Source organism: Limulus polyphemus, unplaced genomic scaffold (assembly GCF_000517525.1).
Source record: "Limulus polyphemus unplaced genomic scaffold, Limulus_polyphemus-2.1.2 Scaffold1922, whole genome shotgun sequence".
Lineage (NCBI taxonomy): Eukaryota > Metazoa > Arthropoda > Merostomata > Xiphosura > Limulidae > Limulus > Limulus polyphemus.
In genome coordinates this window covers 169,204-184,656 of record NW_013667532.1, presented here as the reverse complement: position 1 = coordinate 184,656, position 15,453 = coordinate 169,204, and the positions used below count along the sequence as shown (strand labels likewise).

General features: G+C 31.7%; 1 protein-coding gene across 4 annotated transcripts in view; it reads left to right on the top strand.

Annotated features, from left to right (window-relative positions):
* Positions 1-4,591: 4,591 nt before the first annotated feature.
* The window catches only part of LOC106465366, a 16,926-nt gene continuing 6,064 nt past the window's right edge, over positions 4,592-15,453 (top strand). For 3 of the 4 annotated variants that reach the window (XM_022393248.1, XM_022393249.1, XM_022393246.1), the window contains exons 1-3: positions 4,592-4,803; positions 5,362-6,311; positions 11,883-12,013. In XM_022393248.1, coding sequence (XP_022248956.1) covers positions 5,378-6,311; positions 11,883-12,013 — 1,065 coding nt within the window. In that variant the 5' untranslated portion in view covers positions 4,592-4,803; positions 5,362-5,377. The remainder of the gene's footprint in view (positions 4,804-5,361; positions 6,312-11,882; positions 12,014-15,453) is intronic. The other variant, XM_022393247.1, reaches the window with a different exon arrangement.

Below are 15,453 nucleotides of genomic sequence, written 5' to 3'. Positions count from 1 at the left end.
GGAATATTTTGCGATATAGGAACCGGATTTCCAGCTCTGAAATCCAGACATCTACCACAGGACCAACCCCGCCCCAGAATTCTTTGAAATTGATCAAACTAGGAAATACATTTCACTGATAAAAAATGTCTGTATTAAGATAGCTAAGTGGCGAAGAAAGTTATGCTGTGATCTAGAGTGAAACTGGGATAACTTTAAATAATACTATTATTGGAAACGTTCTTATAAGAAAAACTTATAAGCAAACGGATGAGGATTAAAACTGGTGTATTGAGTTTGTTTGTTTTTGAAGTTAAGCACAAAGCTACACAATGGGATATCTGTGCTCTGCCCACCACGGGTATCGAAACCCGGATTCTAGCGTTGTAAGTCCACAGACATACCGCTGTGCCACTGGGGGACTAGTAATCGTTATTAACAAGCGTGTATAAATGATATGTTAGTTTGGTTTGGGTTTAATTTGCATTTCGCGCAAACTTACTCAAGGGCTATTTGGGCTAACCGTCCCTAATAGTAGTGATAGACTAGAGGGAAGGCAGTTAACCAGCAACACCCACCGCCAACTCTTAAGTTACTCTTTTACCAACTAATAATGGAATTGAATGTCACATTATAATGCCCCCACTTCTGAAAGGGCAAGCATCTTTGGTGAAGGGAATTCCAACCCGCAGAGTGCGAGTCGAGCGCCTTAATCACCAGGCCATGCCAGACCTCCTAATACGCTAGAAGGTTGGGAAATGCTGGAAAAACTCCAGGAACTAATATAGCATCAATATGGTGAAATATCACTTGTTTTTCACAGAAGTTGACTGCATGATAACACAGGCCTGCGATGGTTTTATAGTCTTGAAATGTTCTATAGTAACTCCTGTATGCTGAATCCGTAAATGATATCCATTTCTCTCCATCGCGTACAGATTTTTCACAAAACGTCACAAAGCAATATATATAAACGAAAGACCATAACACGTAGTTTTGAGACTAAAAGACATAGATTTCATTAAAAAAATTAGGATGAATGAGGATGCATATTCGTTTGACATCAATGTTTTTCCCCTTTTCTTCAGTTTGTTTGTATTTTTGTTAACAAACATAATATTAAGACATAATATTAAACCGTGTCAGTGTAAATTACTTGTACCTGATGATGACAAAACCTTGTCGAAACGCTGTACATGTGCTGTTATGTTAAACTTATATTAAAGTTTTTCTTCATTACCCATTCAAGCCGTCTCCAGCCATTATTAGTCTCAAAGTGGGTTCCTCGTCATCGAATATTAAAACATGTTCATTGTGGTAAACGAAATAATAATTTGATCTAAGAAAGAGTTTTTTTTTTATTCTTCCCGATTTGTAAAAAATCCTTACGTGATAGAAAAAAAAATGAATATTTTTTTACGAAATCTGCGTAGCCGAATTATGAAAAATCCGTTATTTTACAGAGTTTAAATTCTGATAACACCTACTTATTAACATTCTCATTTCCTATATGGACTTTTTTGGACACTCTGTATACGAAATACTAAAGTACAAGCACACGCGTATTTTGGATACTGAAGCGAAACAAAACAATATAATTAAATGATCGCTCGTGTCAGTTCAAAAGTGAAGATTATCGCAGTAGGGGGGGGGGCACTGAGATGTAAATATGATTCGATCCGTTTTCGGATGTTCACCGTGATAGAGAGATAAAGAGACTGATCAGATTGTCGGGAGCGAAACGAAGTCAAGTGAACGAATTAGAAGATCAAACAAAGAGCGACTAAATAACCTAACGTAAAGATAGAAAGAATGTAAGAAAATACCAGGAAGATCACTAAAAAAATGTAATACGTAAATAAGTGCTTTGTTTTCTTGTTGAATCTCGCACAAAGGTTCTCGAGGGTCATCTGTGCTAGCCGTCCCTATTATAGAAGGAAGATCACTAAAAAAATGTAATACGTAAATAAGTGTTTTGTTTTCTTGTTGAATCTCGCACAAAGGTTCTCGAGGGTCATCTGTGCTAGCCGTCCCTATTATAGAAGGAAGGCAGTTAGTCAACACCATCAACTCTTGGGTAACTCTTTACCAACGAATAGTGGGATTGGCCGGCACATTATAACGCCCCCACGACTGAAAGGGCGAGCATATTTGATGACGGGATTAGAACCCGCAATCCGCAGATTGCGAGACGAACGTCCTAACCACCAAGCCATAACAACTATGATAAACCACAATGGACGAATAAAAAAACGATATCGTGGTTAGCATTATTGCAGTCATATTTTAAGTTCTTACCACACTCATTACTGTGAGGTGGATAATGATTTGGTTGTTTTTTTGTTAAGCCTAATCAGTCACGCATCTGAAGTGAGGAAAATCTGGAAATCACCTATGGTTCCAGACTTTTCACACACCCTATATGTATATATTTCAAGCCGAAATACCCTCAATTGATAGGGAACGTTTAAACTTAATTAAACCAATGTAGGTTTAACAGCAATCATATATTTCAAAGTAATAATTGAACATAAACATTATCTCAAAATTTTAAAATTATAACAAAGCTTCTTCATAAACAGTTGCAGTTTACTTTCCATCTACCAACAAATAAAGATTTTGAGGTGATCCCTCCCTTGAACACCCTACATCTCATTGACTATGCGAAAAGCATGGTTCCTTGAGAAACAATCCAACAATTTTCATACTTTGACCTTGGATCCAATTAAAAATATTCAACATTGTCTAAAGCGTCAACCTGCCAAGATTGTTTGAGATTGACTCAATAGGCTGGGAGTAATTAACCAACAGGCTTTACAAAATATAAATAGGGTTAAGTTCAATGTTACCCCTTAGGACATTTCCCATAGTTCATAGTGTTTACATACAAATTTTGGTTTAGATTGGCCCAATAGGCTCGGAGGAGTTAGGGTGCAAAGAAACACACATTTCATCGTTATGTATATATATATATATAAGCTCTTTAGAATTCTTTGTTCTTCTGGGTGTATTCAACAAATCAGATTGGTTCATTGTTCGTTTTGGAGCAAAGCCAAATTGGGCTGACTGCTGTGTCCACTGTGGAGAATCGAGCCCCGGATTTTAGCATTGTAACTCCATAAACTTAGTCCCATTAGGGGGCAATTAAATTGTTTGGTTTTTAGTTGTTGCTCCACAATTGACTATCTGTGCTCTACCCACCACGGGTATCGAAACCCGATTTTTAGCCACTAAATTAGAGAATTTCTTAAGTTTTAATTGGATTATGATTTTTAAGACTGATAAGCAAGAAAACTATAAATATTTGCCATAAGTTTAAATATTATCATATCTTCAATTTATAGAAACTTGAAGTGAGTAAGTTGATTTTTTGAATTAAAGCTTTGTTTGCCAGTATAAGGAAGACACGAGTATATAGTAAATTTAGGTACAGTTGGTATCTTAATTGGATTTGTGAGTTTCTTTATTAGGAAGGTGTTGGTAATGTTTCTAAAGTTACTATATACTTGAAGTGAGTAAACATCCAAAATAAAAGAGCCAAATAACAAATTTATTCCCCCATGCTGGCCCAGCGGTAAGTTTGTGGGCTTATAATGTTGAAAATCTGGTTTCGATACCAGCTGTGGACAGAGCACGAATGACCCATTGTGTAGCTTTGTGTTTAACAATAAACAAACAAAACAATTTTATTAACGAAGGAAAATTAAACTCTTATTCAATTGAAATTAAAAAGTTACAAATACATATATATGTGTGTATTAAAGAATATTTGAAGTCCAGAGAAGTAACACAATAAAAATATATAAGCTTCAGTTTATTCGTTATTTTTATTTAAAGTCAGTAAATCACCCTTTAAAGACCCCATTCCATCGCTTCACAGTAGATTTCAGGTACATACTCGAAGAAGTCGCAATAATTTAGGGAGTTTTTGGATTTTTATGAAATTTTAATATTTTCTTTGCTTTATTTCGAAGGATGCGACTTCTCTTTCATATATAGTACGACATATTTGTTACATTATTCTATAACCAAACTAAGTTAACCCCCATTTCTTGGGGGATAATGACATGCGGTGTTAATAAAAATAAAATAATCAAACGTGCACCAAAACCGATTTTAAGTGTTATAAGCCTTTAGGCTTACTGCTGAGCCACTGTGAGGGCATCTGGTGTGAAAGTATTATACATAATTAATTTAAAATATATATAATAATATTATGATATCATTGTCGGTTAGTGTTATAAAATATATTACATGCTGCAATTTGTTATGCATTGAGATATATGTTTATTTGTATTAATTATTAACACTTCTTTCCTACTACAAAGAAGATATGCTTTACATAATCATTCTATTATTGTCTTTTTTTTTTGTGTTCTTGTCATATACTAGATTGATTATAGTTAATATTTATTACTTAGGCCTACGATAAATCACTTCAAACTTTTATATAGAAGAAAAGATCTATATTTTTTGGGAGGGGGTCCACTCTGTAGTTACACCCCTTTACAGAACATGTAAAGAAGAAATTTGTTTTCAATACAGATGAGAAAATGAATTCTAATCAATTTGGTGTCAGAAAAATATATTTTATCTCTAGAGGGCTCTTTATGTTTCCATGGCTTTTAATAGGCTCATTGAGTCGTAAAAAAGAACATTAGAAAGTAGTTTACTGATAGCAATAAATTGTTTAACCTGTAAGTTATGACCCATACAAAATTGTTGAATTTGTGAATTTAATATGAAAGAAAATTAGTTATTTTCTCAATATATCTATCTATATAATATTGGAATTCAGAAAACGCCTTTTTTAATTTCATGAAAGTAGGTGCTTTAGCTAAGCCTAAGTATTTGAACTTAGTCTTGGAGAAGTAGCTGTTTTAAGATTTAACTTAAACTTTAAGTTTAAGGACGACTAAGTTTTGTACTACAACTAGCTCAACCACTACTAATAGTAATAAATTATTATAAAAAAATGGTAACTGATTAATATTTAATGTTTTTAATAGGATAAGTATTTTTAGATTGTTAAACTCAAACTGCACAGTGGAATGGAATAATAGGGGGCATTAAATCTTATTCTTAATTAGTTCTACCTATATTCGTATATTTTATATTTTGAATATTGATTTTCTACAAATCCATTTTACGTTAAGTGTCATATTCCTTCTTCAGACTATTATTATTTTGAATACATAGAATTAAAGTATGATTAAATGCTCCATGTATTCCTAATGAATCTGTAAATGTAATTTTTTCAATAAAATCTTTCAAATTATCTGTACTACTTTATATTATTTTTTGAAAAAATATCTAAAATTATGTAGAATTAGAAATAGATTTACATATAATCTGATATTTCGAATTGTGCTCTTTTTTTAGAAAAGGCAAGAAAAAAATGGCAGTTAATAAGAAGAAACCATCTATGAGTAAAAATAGGTCTACCAACTGTGTTAGTTTAAATTTTATCAGAAAACATGATTCAGCAACCTCTTCGGGAATGGAATTGAATAAAGATTTCATAGAGCCATTAGAAAGGGAGCTTACACAGTTAAAACTTTTAGAGAAACCTTTTGAATCAGGAGAAGTAAATACTTCAGTGTGCTGGCTGATACAGAAATTAAAAGAACATCATAGACAAAGAGAAGAATCAAATAATACTCTAACAGAATTACAGTCCAGTTATGATGAATTATTACTCAAATATGCAGAAGCACGAAATATAATTGATCAATTAAAACTTAACAGAACTTTGGTTTCTAGTGAAAATGAAAAACTTTGTACATCTCAAGTATGCGTTGCCGATCTAAGTACTCAAAACGAGTGTAGCAATCTCAGTAAAAGTGGTCATTTTGTGTCTACAGATAAAGTATTTGTCTCCTGTCCTGATCTGCACGCATTGAAAAATGGTTTTGATAAAAACTCTGACCTTGAACTTTATTCACAATGTTTTAATTTTAATTTGTCAAATAATGAACTGTACAGGCATGATGAAAACAAATTATTAACCTTGAATAAGTCTGAGAGCAGTCACTTAGTTAATGGGGATAAGTGGGATCTGTTATTTGGAAACAAGGTTGGATCAAAATATTCCAGTGATGAACTATTTGAAGAAGAAAGGTATAACCAGCACGTAAGTGAAACTGATGATGAAACAGTTAATTCAAAAGTCATGGAAAACGATCATATACATCAGTTATCACTGATACAAGATTTGAAAGATTTGATTCAGTCTCTTGAAACGTCTCCATCATCTCCCACAAAGGAAAACTTTCTAGAACCACAGTATGTTAAAGACGAAACCGTAGAATGCACAAGGAGTGATGTGCAAGGTAAAAAAAAAAGATATATTTATGATTTTATAATTATATAAGAAAACGTCAAGCTTACAAAGCACGGTTTAATTATTCATGCAGATCATTGATCGAGCATCAAGTAGTTCAAAACCATGAAAAGGCTAAAAAACTTTTTCATGATATCACATTTTTATTCATTTATTATTTGTAAAGTAAAACTTTAATAATCATAATTGTGAACACGTATCGCTGATGAAATGTGGAAAATTTTTGAAAATGAATTCTTAAATATTCAAAGTAGGCATGTTACTTATGAAAAAAAAAAAGGTTGGCTGCAAGTTAAAAACCAGGTTGACTCACAAAGGATATAATGAATACAATTAAAGTTATAATATTATAAATCTAACAAGTTTAAATTGACTACAATGATAGGAGATTTGGAGGATTATAGAAGATCAAGAGAAGTGGTGAAATGGGAAATGAGGAAATCAAAAAAATATTTTAGAAAAATAATTGTCTGAAATTCTAAAAATTAACAATAATAATAATTTCTTTAAGTACATTAAAGGTGAGAGAAATGCTAGGATGGGAGTAGAGTTTTTGAGGGATGATACAGGAAGCTAATATCTGATGATTATGGGATGGTTGGGTTATTAAATTGTAATTTTTCTTCAGTTTTTACTAATGAAGATTTAAGTAGTATTCTTCATCCTGAACCATTGCTATATGGAAACAAGATGATTACATTGATTCTGAGCTTGTTAAGAAAAAATTCAGAAGCATAAGGAATGATAAAGCTCTTAGACTACATGATATTTACCCAAGGGTTTGAAGGAAACTAAAGATTGGATACAGAGTTGTAGGAAGGAGTTACAAAACGGGGGCTTGTTAAGAAAAAATTCAGAAGCGTACGGAATGATAAAGCTCTTAGACCAGATGATATTTACCCAAGGGTTTGAAGGAAATTAAGGATTGGATACAGAGTTGTAGGAAGGAGTTGCAAACCCGGGGGCTTGTTAAGAAAAAATTCAGAAGCGTAAGGAATGATAAAGCTCTTAGACCAGATGATATTTACCCAAGGGTTTGAAGGAAATTAAAGATTGGATACAGAGTTGTAGGAAGGAGTTACAAACCCGGGGGGTTCTTAGCTAGACGTAGATTTTACAATGAGAGATTGAAAGTGTAAGAAATGCTAAAAGCAGCTCATTGTAACGTCGAAACATGTAGAGTCATCAACTTTTTGAAGGCCATAGATAGGCCTAATAAAATTGTGTACCAGTTTAACGTTGAATATTATTTATGATTTTAACTTTATACACAAGTGCCTAAATACTATAAGGATATTAGGTTGTATATACTGGAATATTAATTACAAGTCTAGATAGGTTATAATGTCATTGGATAGGCAACATTTACAGTACTGTATTCAGTTACGGTCTCCTTACTTTAGAAAGGACATTTAATTATTGGAAAAGGTTCAGAGGAGGACTACTAGGATGGTACCTGGGATATAAAGGTTGTCATACAAGAATAGCTTAAGATTTCTGAAATTATTTTCTCTTGAAAAAAAAAAAGAGTTAGAGTTAGAACTTCTTAAGTTGTTGGGGGGATTTGTGTAGTGTTCATGTATCATCTTCTTTCATACTGAATAATGAGACTAGGGAACACATAAATTATATTAAGGTAACAGTCATCTACAATTAAGACAGTTTTATATCTCTAACAGGGTGGTTGGCCTTTGGAATGGGTAGCTTTCAGATGTGGTAGATGTATTTAATTTAAGGGAGCATAAGGAAAGGCTTATAAATATTTGAATGACAAGGGCTGACCTTAGGTGTTTTATTGTTATTTTAGGGTTTAGTATAGTAGATTGGATGGCCTAGATATGTCAACAAGCTCCTTATTGTCCTTACATTATATGTATATAATATGTATAAGAAAGTATTTCCACCAAATCACAAACCTACGTGATGGATCTATACTACAATGTAGTATAAAGAGCAAAGTTTTATATATTAATAAAACTATAATCTTTACAGATCTTGCACTTGTGTATAATACCATTAATATTGGCTTGTGAGAATGAACAGTGCTTCACTATTATCTTGAAAATATATAGTCTTGAATTAAAAAAAAGTCCTTTTCTGGAGAGGTGTGCTGATTACTGATTAATCAGTGCCGGTTACTAATTAATTTAACGATACTGGTCATAGGTAACTTAGTAATCTTTGTCATTAGGATATTTGTGTCTCCACTTGCCAATAAAAATTTCATAACTATGCATAAATTTTGTGCAGTTTATTTATTTTTATCCATTCTAGTGCAGACTTGTGGACTAATATTTATGTGGTGAGTTGATTGATGAAGTACAATTGGTGTGTGTGTATTTTTTATACTTTTATATTCCATATAAATAGTATTATGTTGTCTTATTGGGCCAATGAATATTTAAAAGAAAAATAACTTTTACTTGTGTGATCAATATGTAACAGTGAGAATTGTAATATAAACTTATTTCCTGTTTCTTGAATTGTACACTTTGTTTATAACTTTAATGTTTAGTACTTTTGTCAGCAAAACTATATAGAAAAACATTTTTTTTTATTTATCCATTCCTGTGATTATCATCTATTAATCAATATTGTAGCCAGTTAGGACAATTAATCGTAGAATTATTGATGGATGAAGAGATATAATTTTTCTAAACGGTGTACACACCAAATTACTTGTGGATTCATGATTTAGCTGGTTAGAGGGTTACTAATAAACATGACTCACAAAAAACAAAAATATCATCAATATTGTAGCCAGTTAGGCCAATTAATCGTAGAATTATTGATGGATGAAGAGATATAATTTTTCTAAACTGTGTACACACCAAATTACTTGTGGATTCATGATTTAGGTGGTTAGAGGGTTACTAATAAACATGACTCACAAAAATATCATCAATATTGCAATTAATCATACTAATTATTGCTGGATTCTCCAAGGCATGGAAAATGTGTTTTATAACTGGCAAAAATCATAAAACTACACAATTTAATGCAACATGTGAACTCCCACTGGCAGTGAATGGTATAAAAAATAGGTGGTAATTTGAGTGTTAATTTCCACCCTCTACTTTTAAGGATCCAAAAGTACAGAAAGTGTTCCAAAAAATCAAAAACATGTAATTTTTTTTATAAAAGTGCTTCACGCAGTCACTTACACCACGATAAAGATATTAGGCAACTATTTCACAAAATATAAAAAGAATTTGTGGACCATTCAAATATTTGTAGATAGAAATTCAATAAATAATAATAAAACTTTGGATTCAAACCCTTTTTCATGCTCTTCTCTTCATAACTCTTCTTAAAAACAAAAATACATTCTGTTTAATTTTTTGCACTCTTTCTTCCAAAATTTTGTCACAAAGTAATAATTTCTCATAAGAGGCCGAGGTATAAAAACACTGTAACCAAGTTCTATTTTATTAAAATCATCACTTTGTATAATCCTTATTCACCCCGTTCACAGAGTTCAAAATAATGGTCAGTAAGAACATTTAAGTTAATTTCTTATAACCTTAACACTGATAACATTCATTCCCATGTTGGTGTTATGTGTTACTTCTATAAATAAAGTTATTGTTTGTTAAGAAACTAAACATTTTAGGTGTTTTGATATCAGTGGAGAACTTGTTTTTTTTGTGTTTATATTTTATTGTTTTCCTCAAGAATTTCTCAGCTAATGATTATTTTCTCATCAACTTATACTTTTAAAGCATGTTACTGAGTATTTGTCAAACAAGACTTGCCTCTGTCTCAAATAAGAAGGAGTTTGAACTTTATATGTGTCTCTTAATTTACTAGAACTGGCCCTGATCATTAGTTTATTTCTTTTTTTATAAGTCTTAAAGGAGCTCAAGAACATAACACTACATTAGTGAAAACAAGTAGGCTTATTATAAACTAATATTAGGTATGTTTGTGAACTTAATGCTTTGTTGCTTTCTTGTTTGTTTTTTTCCAACACAATTTCTCACAGGAGAATTTGAAAACGAGTCCAAATTAACCCTTCATTTTTTTATATTTCTTATCATCACCAAATTTTGGTTATAAATAAACACTCTAGAAAATTTTATAAAGCCAGGAAATCAATTATGATAATGTTTTTTGGTGTAAGGAAATGTAACTAATTAAATGCACCTTTAATATGAAAATAAATTCATATTTTGCATATAATTTGCTATTTTCAGTATAATTCTTGAAATATGCGTTGGTTCTTAATGACATAAGTATGTTATTTATTAATAAGTTATTAACTCTTGCCATGAATTTAACATCTATTGATGCTTTATGAGGATATTTTGTATAGTTGTAGCTATCACATAATAAACTTAATATTTGTTAAAGAAAGGTTCGTAAGATAATACTGTTACGACAGCGGAAGTCATGCGACACTGGGAGCATGCATGCTGAAGTTTCTAAAAGGATCATGAATTTTCCTGGAAACTCTAGTTTGTTCCAGGCATCCTCTTTTTTAGTATATAAGCCTGGCAAATAAAGCCGGCAAAAAAGATAGAATTGCAGAGATAGGCAGATAGATTGAAGATAGAGATAATTGAGTCAAGCGAACAGTAGGCATCGTAAGTAAAGTGTGTGAATCACTGTGATTTATAGCGTGTGTTATAAAGGTTGTTAAGTTTAAAGTGACTGTGGAATTTTGTGTATTACAAAGTTTGTAACAAAGAATAAACTAGTTTTAATTAAGAAAGGACTTGTATCGCTGAAGTTCGTAGAAAAAATTTTATACCGGAAATTAACAAACGACCAGATATGTAACAATACCTCAGAATAAAAAGATGGAATGTAACAGCTTTTTACATTGTCTGTAACGTTGAAGAATTTTGTGTGAAAATTTTAAATTTTTGTGCTAACAGATATAGTGAGTAAAATTATGAAGAATATTTTAGACCTTTGGCCATCTTAGATACAGAACGATATATAAAAATTCAAGGTACATAAGGTGATAAAAGAAACATTTGAACTGCCGAGTTCAACAGTCAACCTGAACAGACACACACTCGCATCCTCTCATCTCTGTCAAAAAAATAAAATAAGTCCTAACTGAGAAAATCTTTAAATAACCATAATTTAATAGGAAAAATATGCTTCAGCACAGAACGTTATTAAAAGCTTCATAACTTGACGTAGCCGTGTTGCCTAACAAATATATTTGTAGTTTATGATCACTAAAACTGGTATTCGTGTCTCTAGTTCAAACCTGATTAAATGAAAACTCAAAAATAAACTAGCTTATCCAAAAGCCTTTGGACACGTTAATCTCATAATACTATTATCATTCTTCCTCCAAGCACGATTAAGTTTTCTTGTTTAGATGTTTTATTTTTTTATGGTTTAAGGTATCTATTTAAAAAGCGTAAACATTCTTGTAACCGAACTCTGTGCATTTTTCAACACTACATATTTCCTCCAGCTTATTAAAGTTATTCTTTGAAATGTGTTTAAGTTGTGACAATGTATTATGTAAAGTAGTTCTCTGAATATTAGGCTTAATTATGTGATAAGCCAAATATATCCATGTGTTTGTATCTTTTAGAAACATCACTAGAAAACCATCATAGTAAAAGTACGTACAGTGGAGAAACACAGTGGAATAATGCTCAGATTAAACAGAAGAAGAAGGTTTGCAGTTGCACGTGTGTAAATGATCGTCAAGACAGTTTGATGGTAAGATATGTACCATTGTTATATACTGAATGGGATTATTGTGGTAGCAAATGACAGTTGTTTATTAAACTGCATAAAATGAAGCTAGAATGTGCTATGCATACTTAAACAACGTAGTCATAATTTCATAGAAGAGATATCAGATGTTTGTCTTTATGTGTTTCAATATAGTGTCTAGTCTGCACACACACACACACATTCATGTACAATGTGTTTGTTGTTGATTTATTCACACACGTTCATGTACAATGTGTTTGTTGTTGATTTCTTCACACACACTCACATACAATGTGTTTGTTGTTGATTTCTTCACACACACACTCACGTACAATGTGTTTGTTGTTGATTTCTTCACACACACACTCACGTACAATGTGTTTGTTGTTGATTTCTTCGCACACATTCACGTACAATGTGCTTGTTGTTGATTTATTCACACACACTTACGTACAATGTGTTTGTTGTTGATTTCTTCACACACACTCATGTACAATGTGTTTGTTGTTGATTTCTTTTCACAAACGTTCATGTACAATGTGTTTGTTGTTGATTTCTTCACACACTCATGTACAATGTGCTTGTTGTTGATTTATTCACACACACTTACGTACAATGTGTTTGTTGTTGATTTATTCACACACATTCACGTACAATGTGTTTGTTGTTGATTTCTTCACACACATTCACGTACAATGTGCTTGTTGTTGATTTCTTCACACACACACTCACGTACAATGTGCTTGTTGTTGATTTATTCACACACATTCACGTACAATGTGTTTGTTGTTGATTTCTTCACACACACACTCACGTACAATGTGTTTGTTGTTGATTTCTTCACACACATTCACGTACAATGTGCTTGTTGTTGATTTATTCACACACACTTACGTACAATGTGTTTGTTGTTGATTTATTCACACACATTCACGTACAATGTGTTTGTTGTTGATTTCTTCACACACATTCACGTACAATGTGTTTGTTGTTGATTTCTTCACACACATTCATTTACAATGTGTTTGTTATTGATTTCTTCACACACATTCACGTACAATGTGTTTGTTGTTGATTTCTTCTTTCCAGAGAGATAGTTAAAGTATTATCAACATGTGACATCCATGCTTAGCTGTGACATATAAATATTTTACTGGGAAGATATAAAGAAAAGAAGCAATGGGAGTAAATCAAGTGTCCATATAATACTGTACACGTTTTACCATGAGTTAGCTATATTAACTTATAATGTAGTATTGTAAAACACATATATATGTCATTTGACCACTATACATAGATTCTGTCTTGTGTTATTCATAATGTTTAAATAAACAGCCCTTGGATATACAAAGTCTTTATTGTGTTTAGCTATTTGAGACTAATGATAATGTCCTAATGCTTTGTGCATTTAGGGATCATTACACTATTCAAATATTTTATAGCATGTCAGTCAACATTAATGTTGGGTTACAGTAATCTGATCTATTCAGACTCATGACACTATTATAGCTACAAAACTTGTTCATTGTTAAGTTTGAATAATGCTCCAATCCTTTAAGCTTTTAATTCAGTAGATATTTAAAAAATTTTCATATTTGAGGTATAATTCTAATTAAATACCTAGATTCAGGTTGCTAAAAGCTAAGGTTAGATTATAATCATTTATTCCATCCAAATGTGTTTTAATCAAATGTGCTTGTGGATATAGATGTTGACCATTAAAAAATCCAACCCAAGAAAGTCATATTTCATTAATTGTAAAAAAATAAGGATTTTTAATATTTATATAATTAAACAAATTTGTACTTATAGCCACAGCTGAGTGGCTCATAGAATGGCTCTGAGGTTTTTGGTTTATTTTTAAGTACAAACATTAGCTCATAGCTCTTTCATCTCTTGACCGATTTGAGATCTAATTTCAGTTTTGGACTCGAGAGGTCAAACCTTTTCGAGTGATGTATTTGACCATGCCCAAGGTCTCGTAGATTAATTTATTCTAATCCTGCCTGAAAGAATAATGACTATAATTTATTATGTATGTCTACACAAGATACATTAAGCTTTGTACACAGAAAATCAGATGAGTTACAAAGGTATTTGTACTCAAGATATAATTATGAATTGATAACGTCACATTCTGACAAGATGTAGTGCAAAGTGAAGCATAAAGACAGTTTTGTCCATCACACCACATGCATAACCTCTAGAACCTCTGAAAATGCATATCTACAGTTTTTTCAGGATCTTTTTATATCGTATCTGGTGTGTATTGTATTCTGGTATGAGCCGTGGCTAAATCAACAGTGTAGGGTAAAATGAATAGTTCATAACTCTGATATCAAATACATAATACAGTGTTGAATAGCGCTCTGTAAAAGGACATGACTTACGCCCTTTACCCCCCACCCGTGTACGTAGGGTTAATGTATTAGATATTAATAAGTCGACAGGTGTTCTAGCTTCAAGTCTGTGTGATTTATATGACAATTGCTTAGTTATGGAATATTATCCTGATGTTTTGAAGCTAGCTAAAGTAATTCTTGTATCTAAATCAAATATATTATATCCAATTATAGGCCTATCTATGTATTACTACCTTTTTGGAAAGTTAACTTATACTAAACTGGAATCTTTTTTAAACAGTTAATGCTATTATAAATTCATATCAGTTTGTTTTTCATACAAATCACTGTACTATTCTTGCAGTGTAAGAGATTTATGATAAATTACTAGAATGTTTGATTCTTGTAAGGTGACCTGTATCACTATGGTATAAGAAGTGTAGATTTGGATATTTTTAAAAGTTATATAACTAACAAAAAACAAAATAAGTGATGTTCAAATCCATTGTACACGACTTCCTGCTTCCGATGACTTTGATCTACTGAGATGTCTTGCTTTAGGTCAAATGTCAGGTCAGTTAAATTTGAAAGAGTGTTAAATTATGGTCTGAGCTAACTAGTAATTTAAAAGCACTTATTTTTGTCAACTTAGAAAGGCTTTCTGGATCTTACTTGTTAAAGTTTATGAAGGAATAATATGGTAATATTTATTCATTAAATTATTTCTATGTCTCGTGTATATGTGACGTTCAAGTTCTGATAGAGTTCAGTTAAAACTAATCATCGTAAAGGTGATTCACTAGATGATCAGTTGGTCTTTTCACCATCCTGTATTTAAAATAATTAATACATTCATTTGTAACTTCCATATAAATGCAAATCAAATTATTGAATTCAACTTCATATCATTGTATAAGCGGACTTAACAATAACAAAAATGTATATTCTTGTCCATAATCAAAAGTAAAAACAAACATTTTTGAGAACCAAGTATTTAAAAGCTCTTGATTTTACATTACTCACACCCACTGTGTTGCGTTATGGAAGTTTGATGAAAAGAAAAATGAATAAAAAACAGTCAAGCGCTTCAAACTGAAAGTA